The sequence below is a fragment of the Leptonychotes weddellii genome, chromosome 8 (assembly GCF_054177405.1).
Source record: "Leptonychotes weddellii isolate Sample4059 chromosome 8, ASM5417740v2, whole genome shotgun sequence".
Classification (NCBI taxonomy): Eukaryota; Metazoa; Chordata; class Mammalia; order Carnivora; family Phocidae; genus Leptonychotes; species Leptonychotes weddellii.
Window position 1 is genome coordinate 120051235 of NC_138376.1, and position 18486 is coordinate 120069720.

Here is an 18486-nt window from a genome sequence, read left to right on the forward strand (position 1 = left end):
AAATGAAGTACTGATACATGCTACAACGTGGATGAACCTTGAAAACATTATGCTAAGTGAAAGAAGCTAGCCACGAAAGACCTAGTATTATATGGTCCCATTTATATGGAATGGAATCCATTTTTATGTTCAGAATATGCAAATTTATAGACACAGAAAATACATTAATGGTTAGGGCTGGGAGCAGGTTGAAGGAAAATGGGGGAATGACTGTTGATTGGTATGGGGTCCCTGTTTGCAATGTAAAAATGCTCTAAAATTGATTGTGGTAATATTGCACAAGCCTATACATATACAAAGAACTTTGAATAGTGCACTTTAAATGGTTAATTTTATGGTATGCAAATTATATCTCAATAAAGATTTTATATTTATTTATTTTTTTTTTAAAAGACTGTATTCATTTATTTGAGAGATAGAGAGTGTGCGAGAGAGAGCACGAGCGTGGGGAGGGGCATAGGGAGAGGGAGAAGCAGACTCCCTGCTGAACAGGGAGCCCAATGCGGGGCTCGATCCCAGGACCCTGGGATCATGACCAGAGCCAAAGGGAGATGCTTAACTGACTGAGCCGCCCAGGTACCCCTCAATAAAGCTTTTATAGTAAGAAAAGAGAGAAAGAGAGAGAGAGAGTGAGAGAGAGAGAAAGAGGGAACATGGTCTTAGAGAAGGCACAGAGAAAAACCCTCCAAAATTATTCACAATATGGAAGAATCATTAAAATGTCTGGGCAGAGTTAGTTAATATGAGCAAGGTAAAAACAAAACAAAACAAAACAAAACAAAACAATATATATTTATATATATAAATATATATATATATATATATATATATATACAAGAAGCATAGCAACTGTGCAAAAATACTACAGGAAAAAAGGGAAAATAACCAATGTAGCATAAGGAAAAAAAACCCCAATCTAGTAGAAATTATAACCCAGGTAATTCCTCAATATTGCTTCATATAATGTTGAACTGAATGAGAACAGTAAGTTAATAAGACGGGGAAAAAAAGACAAAATTATGAAACAACAGAATGAGATCAAAAGGGATATCGCAGATCTAAGGTAACAAGTTGGGGCTACAAGCAACACCTTTATAAAACCAATTAAAAAATTGTAAACCTTAGTAAGGAATAAAATAAACATTACTGACAGCTGAATGCCAAGTCCATAATCTCTCCCTAAGCTGAAATTCCAAAATCAAAAAACCTAAGAAAATTTAGAGGGTTTTTTGGTAACAAACGTGGTAGCATAATCTGTCCTGAACAGATGTGAGGTTATTTATAATCTTTGCTTATCCCACTTAATTTGAATATTCATATTTATACTTTTCATTGAAAAAAAAAACATTAAAAAGGTGATTTATTTACAAAGGGGAAAGAATGAATTTGGCCTCATACATCACCACAGCAATGTCCAAAAACAGCAAACATTGGAGTCATTTCTACAAAGTTATGAGGGGAAGAGAATATGGTCCAAGAACACGACATCAAGCCCACTATCAGGTGAGTGAAAAGGCAACAGGCTGCATTCTCAAATATGAATTAAATCAGGGAATATAACACTCATGAGTCCTTCTTAAAACATCCTGCTTGACAATCCAAAAAATTAGTAGTTTAGGCTCAACAAAACTCAAGAATGGAGAAGTCAGGTTCAAAGAAATGGTGGTCAACAGGCAATTTGTTCTGAGTTATCCCTTTTAAGTTATTTATAAAACATTACAAAGGCTACATTTAATCAATATTTCTTTTATCCTCCTGAACATATATGGACGTTGGAATACCTTAATTCCAATGTCATGCTCCCATCTTCTATACCATTGTTGTCTAGTATTTCCATTTTACTTCTAAAAGCTTTCCTTCTGAAATAATCATTCATTCTCTTTTACAGTCAATGCTTAGAGATTTTGACAAAATGGCTTTCAATGTCTTTGCTTATCACTGCTTCTTGTATCCCATTAATTGAATTTCCTCCTTTCTTAAATATATCTTTCTGTAGTTGTTTCAGTGAGGGAGATAAATTTTCAGTTTTCTTTTGTTTGAAAATATCTGTATTCTGCCTTCACTTTTGGGTAATAATTTCACTGAGCACAAAATTCTCAACTGATTGTCATGTTCCTTTAGCACTTTGAAGGTATTATTTCATTATCATCTGGTCTCTATTGATGCTTTTGAGAAGGCAGCTGTTAGGTTTATTGTTCATTTGTAGGTAATTTAACGTTTTTCTTTCTGGTTACTTTAAAGTCTTTTCCTTCATGACAATGTCCCCGGATGTTGAATTTTCTTTTCCTTTCTTTCTTTCTTTCCTTCCTTCCTTTATCTTTTTCACATGTTTTTTGCCTCTGTCTTTCTCATATATTCTTCCAGATGAAGTTTAGAATATCTAGCATTTCAAAAAATTGTAAAGAGAAGTTAAATTTTGATTGGAATTTTGTGTAACCTATTAATTAATTTGGAACCAATTGGTATTTTGATATTGATATTCCCATTTAGACACATGCCATTCGTTCCATTTGAAAATGTGTCTCTATAAACATTTGGTCATTTATCAAATCATCTTCCATAATTCGTGTTAGATAAATTTATAAGCTTGCTATGTTTTTGTTTCTATTTTGAATAGGTTATTTCCTCTTTAAACAAAATCCACATTTTTTAGTTGGTTATTGCTGCATTAAAGAAATCTATTGATTTTTAACAATTTTTTTCTATCAGGATGCGTCAAGTTCTGCATAGTATCCAGGGAAGTAACATAAAGGTCAAAACTAAAAAGTGGATACAAGGAGCAGAAATTTAAAAAAAGAAAACTACAGCAAGGGGCATTGGGTGGCTCAGTCAGTTAAAGGTCTGCCTTCGGATCAGGTCATGATCCTGAAGTCTTGGGACTGAGCTCCATGTAGGGCTTCCTTGCTCAGCAGGGAATCTGCTTCTGCCTCTCCTCCCTGCTCATGCTCTCTCTCTCAAGTAAATAGATAAAAAAATGCAGCAAAATTAGTTTTTTTTAAAAGACTTTATTTTTTAAAGAATGGTTTTAGGTTTACACAAAATTGAGAGAAATGTAGAAAGGTTGAAATCTGTTCTTTTTTTAAAGAAATCTGTTCTTAAGAACAAGTATCCTTTAATTTGTTAGACAAAAATCCAATGGCTAAAGAGTGCATTTTATTTTCAAATAGGGAAAGAAAACTAATAACTGAATACAACCAAGAGAAACCTTTTAATACATTTAATTTTCCTGCTGAAGATTAGATATATACTTTGCAGAAAGTTCTTATAAAAGCTGAATCAAACGTAAGTGGGGAAATGAATAAACAGAAAGGCTACATATATTAAAATTAGTAGAGTTTGAATGATATCTATCAAACGACACTTAAAGATACTAAGAAATTCCAATTCAGAGGAGTCGAAATAATTTTAGAGACATCAGGGAATATACCCACCTTTTTTCCTAGAGTGTATTTTAAAATAGACCCTAGAAATCATAGAATCAAAGTCAATATCTGAGGATAAAGTAAAAGAACTGATCAATTTATAATTTAGAAATCTCTGAAAAAGCTTAAGTGGCTGCCTGACTTTGTAAAAACAAATCATGTCAGACCAATTTAATCCTCTTTTATGGCATAATGACGGTCTACAAAGATAAGAAGCATTTGTAAAACATAATCTATTTTAACTTCAAGAAATGATTTTGTTCTATTGCATATGTCATGTTAATTATAAGCTAAGAGAGTATGATGTGTATGATTCTCAATAGCTAGTTATCATTAACTTGTTCCTGACTGGGAACTCATATTAACAGGTAGTTGCAAGAATTCATGGTGCAGTTCTTTGGATTCAATAATTTGGTTGAAAATCTAAACAAAAGATTTAAGATATCACTAATTAAATCTATGGATATTATGAAACTAAATACTAGTATTATTATCTGGGGCTGAGCTTCAAAACAATCTTGAAATATTAGAAAGAAAAATTCTAAAAGATTAATCAATACTATTAGAGAAAACTGTAAGATGTGAGGAATACCTTAGGAACTTTCTGGGGATCAAGTAGCTGATGGTAAAAAAAAAAAAAAAAAAAAAAAAAAGATGGGCTCAATGAGAGTATAAAATTAAAAAAACATTCCCAGTCTATTTGTGGGGCAGAAATTGAGTTGGGGAGTAAGTGTCAAGATGATCATAGATCAAAATGTGATAGTAGGGGCCTCTGGTTTGCTTAGTTGGTAGCTCATGTGACTCTTGATTTTAGTGTTGTGAGTTCGAGGCTCACAATGGGCATAAAGCTTACTAAAAAAGCAGAAAAAGAAAAAGAAAATAAAATGTGATAGTAATAAAAAGTATGCATTAAAAAAGAGTAAGAAAGGGATGTGGAAAGAAGGAAAGAAAGAGAGGCAAATATAGAGTTTAGCTGTATTGAAAAACATGGCACACAATATCTAAAAAATCACTTTTCTCCCCAATACTAGTCATGCATCTATTAGAATGTTATGTCTCATTTTAGTCCACACATTTTAAAAAGATGTGAGGAAATGGAAATGGATTTGAAGAAGAGCAACAAGAATGATTGAAGGGCTAGAATATATATCCTAGGCTGAAAGGTTAAGAATCTAGTATTGTTTGGACTAGAAAAGAGATAGGTAAGAGATGATTTTATCACTTTCAAGATATAAAGGATTTTTGTGAAAGATAACCCACATTGGTGATTTCTCAGGTCTATAGGGGATGAAAAGAAAGCACAAAGGAGCTTAAGTTTAAGCAGAAAAGATCAGGTTTGGATAGAAAGCAGATGTCTCTGCCATGAGGGTGATGAAATTTGAAATGACTTCTAAAGGAGGCTCTGAGCCAGGCAGCCATATCAGTCTCCATGTTGGATGCTCACTGTTGAGCATGAAAATAAGTTTGAGAAAAATGACATCTATGAGGGGTCAGCAAACTACCTCCTGCAGGCCAAATCTGGGCCACCATCTGATTTTTGGATAGCCCATGAGCTAAGAATGACTTGCACATTTTTAAATCATTAGAAACAAAATCAAAAGAATGTTCCATGACAAAATTATATGAAATATGATTTCAATGTCCATAAATAAAATTTCATTGGCACACAGCCATGCTCATACCTTGACGTATTTATTGTTTGTGGCTACTTTGGTGCATTAAAATGGTAAAGTAGAGTAGTTGTGACTGAGATCATATGGTCCATAGAACCTAAAATAATTATTATATGGCCCTTTACAGGAAACGTTTCCTGACTGCTGACCTACATGACTGTAGCCACTTACATAACACAAGAAATTTTTTCTCCAAGGTTTAGAAGCTTTCTTTGTTGTAGTAAAAATGGACGCCCCTGGGGTCGGCTGAGGAATATAAGCGGCACATCCTTTGAAGCGTCTTTGAGAGAGCTTTGGGTCCACAGAAGAACACACCAATGCTGCTGCTGCAGTGGGATAAGACAAGGAAAGAATGTGTTATGCAGGAGCAAGGCTAGCCAGAAACCAAGACAGAGTTATGAAATTAGTGAAGTGGTTGGGGTTGTGACTTAATTTATTTTTCTCCACTCACTTCCTTTTTCTTAGATTCTCTCTCCTACTCAGTGCCGTACTCCCACACAGGTTCCCAGCGTCTTGTTAGACCCTGAAACACACAGGCAGGTGGAGCCCAGGAGATCGAGAGTAGCAGGGCCATGATGACTGGGGAGGGAGTTTCAATGACAGAGGTGATAGCACTTGGATTTCTGGTCCAGTGACCCTGATTCATGTCCTCCTGGATTGGTGACTAGAATGTGAGGTTCCTGTTCTGCTCTACTCCTCACTATTCCAGAGCCCGCAATAGTGCTTGGCCACAGTAAAAAATACACATTTGTTGAATAAATGAATAAATGGTTCCATTGATTATGATCTGCAAGATTTTGGGCAAGATCTCAATCTCTGCATGTGCAAAAAGAGACTAATGATTATATTATATGTTTTATTGAGAACAAAATGAGATAATGCATTCAAAAAGGTTTAAAAAGTGTTAGTTATTATTAATATCTTGTTCAGCCCTGCCTTTTCATAGCTAATAAAATTTATACTAAAGTGAGAGAAGCTAGTTTATTTTTCTTGTTGGAATGCCTTTGGTTTTCAAAGAAGGCCAAAAAGAAGAATTGGAAAGGAAAAAGACATTACTGAAAGTGGAGTCACCTGAAAACTACAGGGACTTACAGACCATGCTTCCCTTGTCTTGCACTGTTCTATTCCTTATAGCATTTTCCAAATCTCTGGCACTGCGCATAAAATCACCTAGGCAGATTTTTAAAATGTAGATTCCCAGGCTTGAATCGCAGGAATGCATTTTTAGCAAGTCCCCCAGATGATATTGAAGCACATGGTCCTGTGAGCTACACTTTGAGAAACATTGTCTTGGAGAAATTACTGGGACTCTAGGACCAGCCCACCCAGCACCTCTGCTCCTTGATAGCTGGCTGTGGTTGGGAAGTTCCTCTATAGCTCGTTCTTCTTAGCTTATATGTTAACATGGTTCTCTGCCATGTAGTCAATCCATATTTTAATTATGTGTTCCAGGACCATAATAACCATGGTAGAAATTGATGGTTCAATTATATTTCAAACTCTAGCTTCAAACGAATTTATCAAGTGGACTCATTTGTAAATGACAATATGCTTAAAACATATAAGGACTATTTTTGAAGCTATTATTCCCATGGCAAAATTCGAGAAAGTGCCTTTTCCGAAAGTATTTTCCACTGAAAAATACGAGTTTATGACTTAATGAAGCAACTTTCAGGTGTTTATGGAAATAGAAGGCACTGATTAAGAATGCTGTTGGTTCTACCCCTCTGTTGCTGAGGAGCTTTGGGCATGTTTATTATCTCCTCAAAGGCCCCCTGCTTCCTTCTCTGTGAAATGGGGTGCACGATAGGACCTAGCTCTTAGAACCTCTGAGAGGATTAGACATGACATTACCAGTACAGCCTTCCATCCTGTGCTTGGCACATGGCCAGCCTCAGGAACAGCCTACACTCTGACCCACAAGATGTCTGTCTGCTCCGCGGAGCTGAACAGATGTGACGTGGGCTGTTACCCCAACTATGGTGACAGTCTTCCTGGATCAGCACTCCAGCACTGGGCTATTTGAATTCTGGAGTGAAACATTTTGAATGATAGATGGGTCAGGCAAAACCCTTCCCCGTAAAGAGTCACAGCTTGGCTTTGTGTCTGAGGCCCAGAGGTATCCCTGCATCCGTGTTCAAAGACGCCTATATGGGTGGTGATATTTTTCCATTCGCGTAGGTGTCACCAAAGTGATTGCCCACTGGCCCATTCCCAACAGGCTGGAGTTGCCCTTTCGTTTGCAGTCGTAGCGACTGTTTGCGGGTCCTGAGGATACCCTTTGATGCTCTGCCTTTAAGACTCCATTTCAAAGGGTTCTGACTGCTAGCGGCCAGGTGAACCACTGGTGTCCCCAGCCGTTCACAGCAACCCTGCCTCTTTTGAAATTGTGACTATTACACTGCACAACGAAGTACACACTTCGCTGGATTCATGTAACTGTCGTGATTATGCAGTCGCCAAAAAGTCTCACAAAGGCCATTCATTATCTCCCTTCACTAGCACTCTGTGCCTTCCTGTCCCCGCACAGGGCAGCCTATCGCTTGCCTTGCTTACCCTCCTCGGCACTTGTGGTTTCAAGTGTGGAGATTTCTTGTCCCGAATGCATACCGTGTGACTCGCAGAGCCGAGAATCTGCACAAAGTGTGTAAGGCACAGATGCAGCAGCATTTTTTTTTTTTTCCTTTTATGAGGCAGCGGACAAGTGCAACAGAACCCTAATGGGGTTGGTATAGAAAAAAATTCTTCTATAAAGCTTAATTACCCACGATTGCTTAGAATTAAAAAAAGATTCCCTGTAAAAGAAGTATAAAAACACAAGGCATTATCCTTTGGTTTACAGCCTGCAAGCTGCAGAGCTTTCACATGAATGAGGACTTGGATCCAGGACAACATTAGCGGCATCGATCAGTCTGGGCTGCTGACTTTGATGAGAAAAGGACAAATTTTACACGAGCTGCAAAGATGGTTTTAACATTAGCAGTATTATTTTTAGCTCTGATAAACAATAAGGAGAATCCTCCCGCTCCCCCTCTTATTTGCTAAATAACTATTGTGCTCTTTTCTGTAGGGTTGATGCATTTTTCAAAACATTTCAGCAATGCCATGCATGAAAGGCATCCAAAATGTCACCCACCAGGAGATTTCTGCTCAGCAGATATATGGGAGAGTGGGTGTGCCCGGGAGTAATCCCACCATCTTGCTGGATTCCCAGGTTCTGCTGCCTTGAGCACTTCTCTCTTTAAATTGTACGTTTGTTTTTATGTGTTGGCTTTTATGCTTGGTAAGTTATAACCCTGTAGGGGCAGACCCTAAACCCCATTTAAAAAAAATCAAATTACTTTATACCCTGAGTGCATTCTGCAAATAAAATCGATAAACAGAAGCTTCCCGTGGATTTATGGAGGCTTAGAAAGAAGACAAGGAGGGCTACAAACTTGGTATCAGACAATGGACACAACTTCTGGTTAATCTTTCCTAGCGAATGTTTTTCATTAGAAATTCCTCCAAATGATTCATCGTATAATTATATTTTGTACAGCACCTTCTTTTCACAACCACAGATAATAATTGTGTTGGCCAGCTTTTTTTTTTTTTTTTTTTTAAACCCATCTCCCGGTTGATTTGTAGCAGCCTGCTCTGTGACTTTTCTCTGCATCTTAATTACTCAGTGGTTCATTAGGAGCTACAAAGTCCCTAACAGTGCTTGCTCACTGCTGAGAATTAACTTGCTATTCCCACCAACTCCATTTTATTTGGGAAGAATTAGGAATCTGGTCCCAGCTTCCACATCCTTCTCATGGTCCCTTCACTTGCTGATGTTGGCCACTGTGCTCAGCTCCGTGGGGGCACAGAGAAAGTTGCTGTCTTTGAGGATGGTCATGGTCCAATAGAAAATGAAATAAGAGAGAAATAAAAGTAGGTGACTTGTAGCGTTAGATGCCAGGGAATGGTAGGGCCATTTTTCTGCCCATCCTCTCTCCTCCCCTCTCTGATAAAACACAGAAATGTATACACCTTCATCCAGAAATATGCTAATATAGTTGCCATATCTAATGATTTTCTAGGTAAAACCATCAAAGATGCTTAGCAGAATAATGACAAATCCACTTGTGCTCACCCAACCTCCCTAATCTTTGCTACCAAAAATAGAGTAAAGCCAGTAATTTTCACTGAATCTTCACCTGACTCTAACTGGAGGGAGAGCTGGATGTCCTCTGGTGGAAAGGTACTGTTGAAACATGCTAACATTATCCCAGTCATAAGTTAATGGTGGCTTTATTTTTCTCATAAAGCTATAATTTGTCATGTGTGGGATTTCCACTTAGGTCTATTTCTTCGGGTATTCTGAACACTTTAGTCATATAACGAATGTAAAGAATATCCTATTAGATAGAGGGCCCTGTATGCTATCATCAGAATGTGAATTTCTCCAAAATATCATTTAAAAACATTTTGCACATATGCATGTACAAATGAGAATTGGAGAGTGTGCACACAAGCAAATGTGGTTCCAGATGGACACATTTACTCGATTTAGTATAAAGGTATTTTTACATTTCTGAAAACAATGGGTGGTCTAAAATACAGTCCTGCAATATGGATTAGAAGTTCCCAATCATATGGTAAGTCGGCACCTTTCTCCCTTGTTGGGTTGGATTGAACAGTTCTAACAAATGGTAGTACTCTTCTGAAGTCTTTATTTGTTTCTTCGAGATAAGAGAAACACTTCTACTCAAGTTTTGAAGAAATGGCCGAATCTTCAAAATTTTTATGGTCATTAATTACATAAAGTTTTACATCTACATGGCACGGGGAAGTTATTAGCAGCTAAGTCAAAAGTGGCAAATGATAAATACTTGGTGAAATGTTAAGACCAAAGACCAAAGTCCTATGGAAAATCATTTTATTCAATTAATTAAAAAACAACCGATCTGCAGATCCAGACGGTTGAGTATATGCACAATGTGTATGTATCCAAAAAGTAGCTGGATGTGACAAATATATATATTTTCATTCTGTGTACCTTCTTGGAAATGATTCCCTGATTTTCTGAATATTTTGTGAAAGCTTGGGAACAAGTCGAGACCGTTTACAAAAAATGAAATACAGCTTCCATTTTTGTGAAAGATACACATTTCTATAGACTAGGAAGACATGACTCTCAATGCCTGTATTTAATTAACCTACCGTATTCTAGTCGGGAGAACTGTTTTCATTGTTTTGTGTTTGAACTACTTTTCTGGGCTTGTCCAACATAAGCAATGTACAGCGAATGTCACGTGCCCGTGAGTTTGGGCCAATCAAAGGCTTACTTTCTATATACTCACTTACTAGTTGGTGATCTTCTTTTAAAACTATACTTGTGTTCTGTAATACAGCTGATAAAATTACAAAAATTAATTGCAAATAAAAACAATAGAGTACACTTTCCCATTTTTCTACTTTCAGTCTTTGATCACTTTTTAATTTTTTCCTCCCCTTTCCTTATTTGTATTCATTTTGATGCCCATCAATTTGTTTCTCTATTACTGTTATTTTTGCAATTTTCTGGTTCCTTTGGAGCTTGCACTATTCTCTTTGATCTGCTTCCCTTCGAGCTTTATTTTTGGTGCTGTTTTTCATGTTCTGTAAAAAAAATATTTTTGCCTCTCTTCCCTTTATTCTTTTGATTTAACTCCTTCTTCTTAGAACAAGAACAAACTCCAGCTTTGAGGGAACAGGTAAATGTTTTTAAAAGAGTAAGCCCTAAGAATCCTTGGCTTCGTGCTGATGAATAGAAATGGTTGAGAGCCTACTTCAAAGGCCCTCAAGAACAAAGAACCTTTTCTGAGGCCACTAACAAATCCACCAATTCTTTCTGACCCATCTTTGCCAAAAGATATGAGCTAATGACAGGAAAGACCTGTCTTCTAAGAGTAGCCAAGTAGGCTTGGGAACAAACATATCCTTGACATAATCAAGGAAAAACATACTGTTTATCTCTTTAATAACCATCTTGAGGAAAATTAACGTTACTCTGTCCTTTGTGCGGAACAATAATTGGATTGTGTGTTTCATTTATATCTGGACAAAGGCCAGGATATTGAAATACTTCTCAAAATTAGATTTTCTTGTTTAAAAATTAGATTTTATTGGCATTCTCTTTCTGAGATTTCTTCATTAAAAGCTTCATTAAACATAAATCTTCTTTTACACAGCAGAAAACAAAATTATTTTAAGGAGGTCATTTTAAAAGTCTTTTGGAAGGGGAGTGCTAAGCTGTCTACTGGTGACTTGTCTTGCCCAGGATCTGGCATTCCAAGGAAGAAATGATCATTGATCTTTGCCTACATGTGTCTTATATTAATTACATTGATAGTTGGAGCTATATAACAAGTTGTGTTCCAGTGTCTAAGGCTATTACAAATAGGCTACTTTTAAAATTTGGGGGCTAAGAAGTATGCTGTAGAGGCTTGATTTGGTGACAATCTTAGGGGGCCTCTTTTACTCAGGGGGAGGCGAAGTCATCCATCAGCTAATGTGCTGAAAAACTCAACTGGGTTTTAAGTACATTTACATACTAAACTTTGATTACAGCTTCTGAACAGGAATGAGCACACTCTTCACAAGGGCAACAAGAGAAGTGACAACTATGTGGTTTTCCTGCCTTCAAACTGTTTCCTACTCCTCGTTCCCCGCATGCTTGGACAGACTCGCTTCCCAGCCACTACCCGACATAATTGCTCGGGCAGCGTTAGTGCAAACTCAGTTCTGCTCTCGGGTCTCCTGGTGCTGTTTCTGGCTCACACCTTTCTGAGGGAAGGATGATAATTAAATGGTTTGGTTTGAAAGGCCTTCTTGCCCACTGGGCTGTGAACTTCACGTGTAACAAATAAACAAATACAACGTGACTCGTCAATAAGGGGCAATCCTAACAAAGAGTGGTCCTATCTGTAAGAACTCAGAGTAAAGATGTATGTGTCCCTGTAAGAACCCTGCAAGTGGGAACATTCATCCTTTAATTGAAAACTAAGTGTAAAACATTTATCAGTTGAGTAGATGTTTTTTTCCAAAAGGAGAACATACCAACAAAGAAAATCCTGGTCGTGGTTGTAACATATGAGCTTGTATCATTTTGTTAGTGTTCCACCCACCATCTTTTTAAGAAACTCACAGATAAAACGATCCAATCTCTGCCCCTGGATAAGTACCCCATGGGTAGGAGATGAAGGGTGGTGACTTCAGGGCTCAGAGGAGGCTAGGGCTCTAGGAGTTGGGACAGGACGTTGAGCAGATAGCACAAGGGAACCAGATTCTGAGGCTCTGGAAGCTGGGATGGGTTCTAAGCACCATATTTAGAGAGAAGATGGGACACTGGAACTGGATTCTAGGTCAAGTGTCAGCAAGAGTCAAGGTAAGAAACAAAGTGGAGCCAGCAGTTTTCAGAAGTGGTGCCTGGAGAGTCCCAAGGCCACTTGCCATGGGCTTGTCCAGCTCTCCTAGGGCATCTGAGGCTGAGTCTGAGGACAAAACAACTGTGTAGTTGGTCCACTCCTTCCCTCCCTTAACCCTGAAGTTAAAGGTTAAGCTTTTCTTGGCCTCTCTTGTTGGAAATCCTTTACTCTCAGGACAATTCAAGGTTAGGAGAAGGTCCCCACTACTTCCAATGGATTCATTCCTGAGCAGATGCAGGCATGGTGTGCTCAGGAATCCAGAGCCTCTGCAGTGAATGCTCTCAGTTTGGGTCTGGTGTTTCTCAGGCAGGCTGCCACAGCATAGGGTATAGAGGGTTGGCTGGGGGTCTCACAGGGCTGGAACTGGACAGGTTATGAACCTTGGACTTGGTCACTCCTTCCACACTCCGTGTCTCACCATACTTTCTTCAAACAGCTGGTCCAAGGAGGTCTCAAAAATTTAGTAATGATTAACAAAAAAGAAAATGGAAAAGTTTGAGCACAAAGAGAGTATTAGAAAAATGTAAAAAAGAGCAGCCAAACTGACCAAAAGTTAATTAATATTCACCAGAAGAGTATCTTATAGAGCAGAAAGCATGCAAGGGAATTATGGAAGGTTTCAGGACGCAATGACCCTGATGAGAGACCACAAAGCAACAGCACCAGAACTTCTGGGAGAGATGGAAACAGGGAATTAGTCAGAAAGACCCTAGTAGATTTTAGTTTACTCTTAGTGGTTCAATACCAATAAAGTGGACAGAAGAGAGGTCAGGCTATAGAAGATGTAAATGACATGATTAATCTGATAGCTACGAGTAATTTATATTAAACTCTGTGACTTGCAAATAGAGAATGTGTTGTCCTCTCTTCTGGATATGGTGGTCCTTTAAACTCCTGTCCATCTGAATTGGCTTCTTTGTCTATTTCATTCAGTTTCCTTGGTTCTAATACAGTTCACATCTAACATCTCCCACGTGTACATCTCCAGCCTGAACACCTCTGACTCCTGACTCATATTCACCTGTCTGCTTGACTTCTCCACTTGGTTGTATAACAGGCATCTCAAACTAAACATGTCAAAAGACCAAACTCTTGATATCCTGTGCTGGCAAACCTGCTCTCTCAGTCATCCCCAAATTAGTAAGCGTAAGTCCATTCTAGCTCGGGTCACACCGTTCTCCCATCTAATCCATCAATAAGCCATGTCAGCTCTACCTTCACAAAATACCAGCATCCAACTGCCTCTCAGTACCTGCACTGCTCCTAATTCAAACCACTACCACTGTTTACCTCCTCCTAGCCTCTCCACTTCTGCCTTAGGGCACTTATAATTTATTCCCTCACAACAGCCAGAGGTGGTCTCATTAAACATAAGGCAGATCATGTCACTCTTGTGCTTGAACCTTTGCATTTGAGTGGTTTCCTCTCTCAGAATAAAATCCAAAGCCTTATAATGGTCTGTAATAGTCCCCCAGTTATCTCTCCTATATGCCTTCTGCCCCTCTTCCTCTTACCCACTCTGTTCCAACCTCACTGGCCTCCTGGATCATGCCAGGAACACTGTCTGCTGCCTCAGGATCTTGGCACATGCTATCCTTCTGCTCTTTCCCAGTTATCTATGTGGCATACTTCCTCACTTCCATGGCCTTTCCTCAAATATGGAAAATATTCTTTAAACAAGGACAATATTAGGGCATACTGACTTTCAAGAGCCATAGATGCTGGGATTCAAAACAGAGACTGAGTTAGGGGACATAGAATAACAATGATAAATATTTGCATTAGTGCTTTGCACTTTATCAAGCTATGTATTTTTTGAATTATGAAAACAACACGGTGGCTGCATGGTATCGTTCATGTTTCTACAATGGGGCCCAAAAGCTCAAACAAGCTACCTTGTCTAAGGTCACATAGCCAGTAACTTCTAGAATTAGAAAGCACAACCTTCTGTTATTAAGTGCAGCTTACAGAGAAGGAGACTAAGTCAGTGGCAGGATACATAACCTGTCCAAAGTAAGCAGGTGGTTATGGTGGAGCTGGGATTTATACCTAAGCACTCAGGCTCCAGATCCTGGGTCTTTAGCCACCACATTAAATCTCTGCTTGGTCTTAGAACAATTTTTGTCTGCTTTGCTGAACATGTTAGATACGGTTTACAGTTGGACATAAGTGAATTCTCCAGTTGGGTAAGTTGAGATCAGCTGTGTTCACTGAACATTTCTTCAAGACCTAGGTAGTTTAAGAAATACCATCTTTAAAAAAAAAAAAAGAAATACCATCTATGATTGAATTTAAGTGTGAAACATTTCAGCACAACTGCTAATTGTCAGATGTTGAAAGCCAGTCAAGCAGAGAGGTTTCTGGAAAACTCCATGACCACCCTTTCTAAGGTCGATGTTTTCTCCCTAAACAAAGTGCTCACTACTACACATTGAGCAGCTCATGCCCTAGACTTTTCCACCTCAGCAGCAGCCTCCAGGGAGGCTCCTACAGGCAGAGGAAAGAGAGCGCCTTACCTGGGGTGAGCGTAGGCCATCTGCCGGAACTCATTGCTCCAGTTAGGTCTTCCATAGAATGTTTTCTGCTTTAACCCTGTGATCACGTCAGTACTTTCATCCCAATGTAAAGCAATGTGAACGGCCTAAAATAAAAATTGTTGCATCAGGTGACATTTAGAAAAAAAAAAACAAAACACAACAGGAACCTGCTTCTAAATAAAAGATCAAGTAATTATGTTCATTTGTAGATAGAATACTCAAAAACATTTCTTCATGCAGCTAGAGATGCTTATCATTGGCATCAGAAATCACTGATTTTGCATTTTGGGATAGACATCATATCTCATTTATCTTTATATTCTACCTTGGGCACTACTGAAACAAAGGGTTTGATGTGTGCCTGGGTGAGGTACAGTAACATGAACATGGGAGGAATTTTCTTGACAAGGATTAGAGTAGTATGGTAAATATGGTTAAGGGACAGTAAGCATTAAGCTACTTCCTTTTTTCTACCAAACTGCTCAGAAATTAATCTCTGCCTCTGTTCCCACTCACTTAATATGAAACCTTAGGGATTTGAGAAGGGCACTGCCAGGTTAAAATGACAGGAAACGTTCAGGAAGTGGTTGGATCTTACAGTCAGATCTACCTACTGGGTTGAAACGGTTTGAAGTGGACTGTCCAGGTTCTAGTGCTGGGAGGAGGCGGAGCCTGGCAGACAGACCTGGTGGCCAAGCACAGAGAGGGGCAGGATTGGAGCTCTGTGCCCAACAATTTGCTTTCAAATTATATAAAAGCACCCAGGTAAGTACTGATTGATAAATAAGAGCCTGGGGCATAGCACTGCCTACTGATGATGTTTTAGGTTGCTGAACCCTGGTAGCTACTTTCTTCTTACCTCCTGGGATGTTCTATGCTCACCCCTTAGACACCAATGCAGCTCTTGAGTTCATGTTTCACAACCTTTGGTGCTCCATTTGCTCATGTCCTCTGACTCATCTTGCTCCTGACCAGTTTGGCTAACAACCCTGCTGGGCCAAACCTTACCCCAGGTAAGGCCCCAACAGACCAGCTGGTGAGGGTGGACGGTGGTGGAATCACAGAAGCCCGGGCTGCAGGAAGTTGCCATCAGGCAGGTGTGACCCCAGGTGGCAGGGATCCTATCGGCATGGAGTTTGGGAATAGGGGACTCCAGGAGAGCAATAGTGAGAGTACGGCAGGATCTTCTTCTTGGCCAGGTTTATCAAGACCGAGAGGGAAGCATGAAGTAGGAGACAAGAGCTCAGGGACAGGAACTGCGGCAGTAGTTGAGGATTGAGCCTTGAAAAGTGGCAGAAGCCCTGTTATCAGAACTGGAAGTCAAGGTCAGAGTTGTGTCAGCCTCCAGATTAGAGCAGCACAATTACAGTCCCACAGCCCTCTTGCTTAACAGTAGGATTGACTAGTTTCAGCTGTGGGCAAAGAAGAAGGCAGAGGCAGCCAATTTACTTTTGACTAAGTGCCTAAGCTAATGACCAGCTCGGACCTATTCTCCTTGGCTTCTCCACCAACCATGTGGCTGAACATTGTTTCTCCTTGATTTTATATGCATTATAAAATACTATTTCTTCTACTTCTCTCTGACTCTTCTTTTCATTCAAGGACGAAATGTTAGATTTGTTTTCCTATGATCTTCTCCTGTCTCACAATGCAGCTGCCTTCCCAGTTTCCAGTCCTTTTTGGACCACTACTCCCCAAAGAACTTTCATTTTCATGGTCCCAATGAGCATCGTCTACAAAGATGACTACTAACTTTCTCCCCGACACCCTCACCTTCCTGCCGGAGTAGAGTCCTGGGTCTTGAACTCCCTAAGCATATTTTTACGTAAATTTTTTTCCGTTCCTTCAAATTGATCATCATAGCTCAAGATGAATCTTCAAATACTGTGTGACTTCAACTTCCTTCCACATACAATTGTTGAGTGATTTCTATAAGCAGGCAGGGTACTACGAGTGAGCAGTACAAAAGTAAAGAGAGAAGGTCTTTGCTTTGTGAAGAACTGGCCATCCAAGGGAGGGGAAGCCCACATGCATGACGTCAACGACATAAGTTAGACCAGGATCCTTCTTTACTGGAGATAGAAACAAAGTGCTCTTGGAGAAGTAGACAAGTTACACTGCTGAAGCCCCAAGTACTTTTGACTAAGAGAACTGGGGATGGCCAGGGCTTCAAAGAACCATTGCATGTCCTAGGCAGTGGGGAGGACAGAGGACATTAAGTGACGGTCAGGGAAATGGGACAGAGAGGGCAGATGTGGAGGCATGCAAACACAAGGCATTGTCTGGTGGCTCCAGTGCCAGAGGCATGATGGAATTGCAACAGTTGGTTGCCGGTAGTCAGGAAGGGCCTTAAAGTCCTTGAGGAGAAGTTTGGGCATTATTTAATAGAAAAGAAAGGTCCCTTTCTACTTATGTTAGTGGTACTGTCGAGCTACCAATCAGTGATGTTCAAACATTTGGAATTATATTTGTTCCGTATTTTTCAGCCCAGTGTTCAATTAATCTTCAAACCCTGTTGATTTGCCCTTCATAGTACCTTTTCCATCTGTCCCTTCTGTTCTTGTCATTCTGCCACTCTGAGGTTGTTGAATTCAGTTTAACAATTGGCTATTTCCAAAAAAGCCTTTTGATTCCTCGCTGACAGAATGCACCAATTATTTTTTTCCTGGAATTCAAGCATCTAAAGAGTTTCAATGTGTCATGACAAAAATTTAAGAACACGTCAATTTCAATTTACTTGTATTCAGTAAAAAAGTGTATCTTAAAGCATACTTTGAGAAGGGGCAGAGATAGGATGGGGCAGAGTTGTATTGTCACAAAATCAAACAGGGCCTCAGTCTCAAAACTCCCAAATGACTGGGAATTCTGAGATGGACCCTTGAAATCAATTCACTGTAGAAGCTGAAGAGCAAGCACAGCGCTCGAAAGCAAAAAAAACCCAAAGACTGTATCTGTACTTCATCAAATGGATCATTAGTCAAAATTCCCATTTGAATAAGGAAAATTTCTGTTTGGAAAACATAATTAACAGTATTTAATTCATTATGGAATATTATGCAGCCATCAAAAAACCCCAAAATCTTGCCATTTGCAACTACGTGGATGGAACTAGAGGGTGTTATGCTGAGCAAAATAAATCAATCAGAGAAAGACAAGTATCATATGATCTCACTGATATGAGGAATTCTTAATCTCAGGAAACAAACTGAGGGTTGCTGGAGTGGTGGGGGGTGGGAGGGATGGGGTAGATGGATGATAGACATTGGGGAGGGTATGTGCTATGGTGAGTGCTGTGAATTGTGTAAGACTGTTGAATCACAGACCTGTACCTCTGAAACAAATAATACATTATATGTTAAAAAAAAAAAAAAAGAAGATAGTAGGAAGGAAAAATGAAGGGGGGGAATCAGAGGGGGAG

The 18486-nt window shown here is 39.2% G+C and overlaps 1 protein-coding gene across 1 annotated transcript in view; it reads right to left on the reverse strand.

The window, feature by feature from the left end:
* Nucleotides 1-5294: 5294 nt before the first annotated feature.
* The window catches only part of NOX3 (NADPH oxidase 3), a 55965-nt gene continuing 42773 nt past the window's right edge, over nucleotides 5295-18486 (reverse strand). Inside the window, exons 12-13 of the mRNA XM_006743270.2 lie at nucleotides 15048-15172; nucleotides 5295-5421 (exon numbers count right to left, since the gene is read on the reverse strand). Coding sequence (XP_006743333.2) covers nucleotides 5295-5421; nucleotides 15048-15172 — 252 coding nt within the window. The remainder of the gene's footprint in view (nucleotides 5422-15047; nucleotides 15173-18486) is intronic.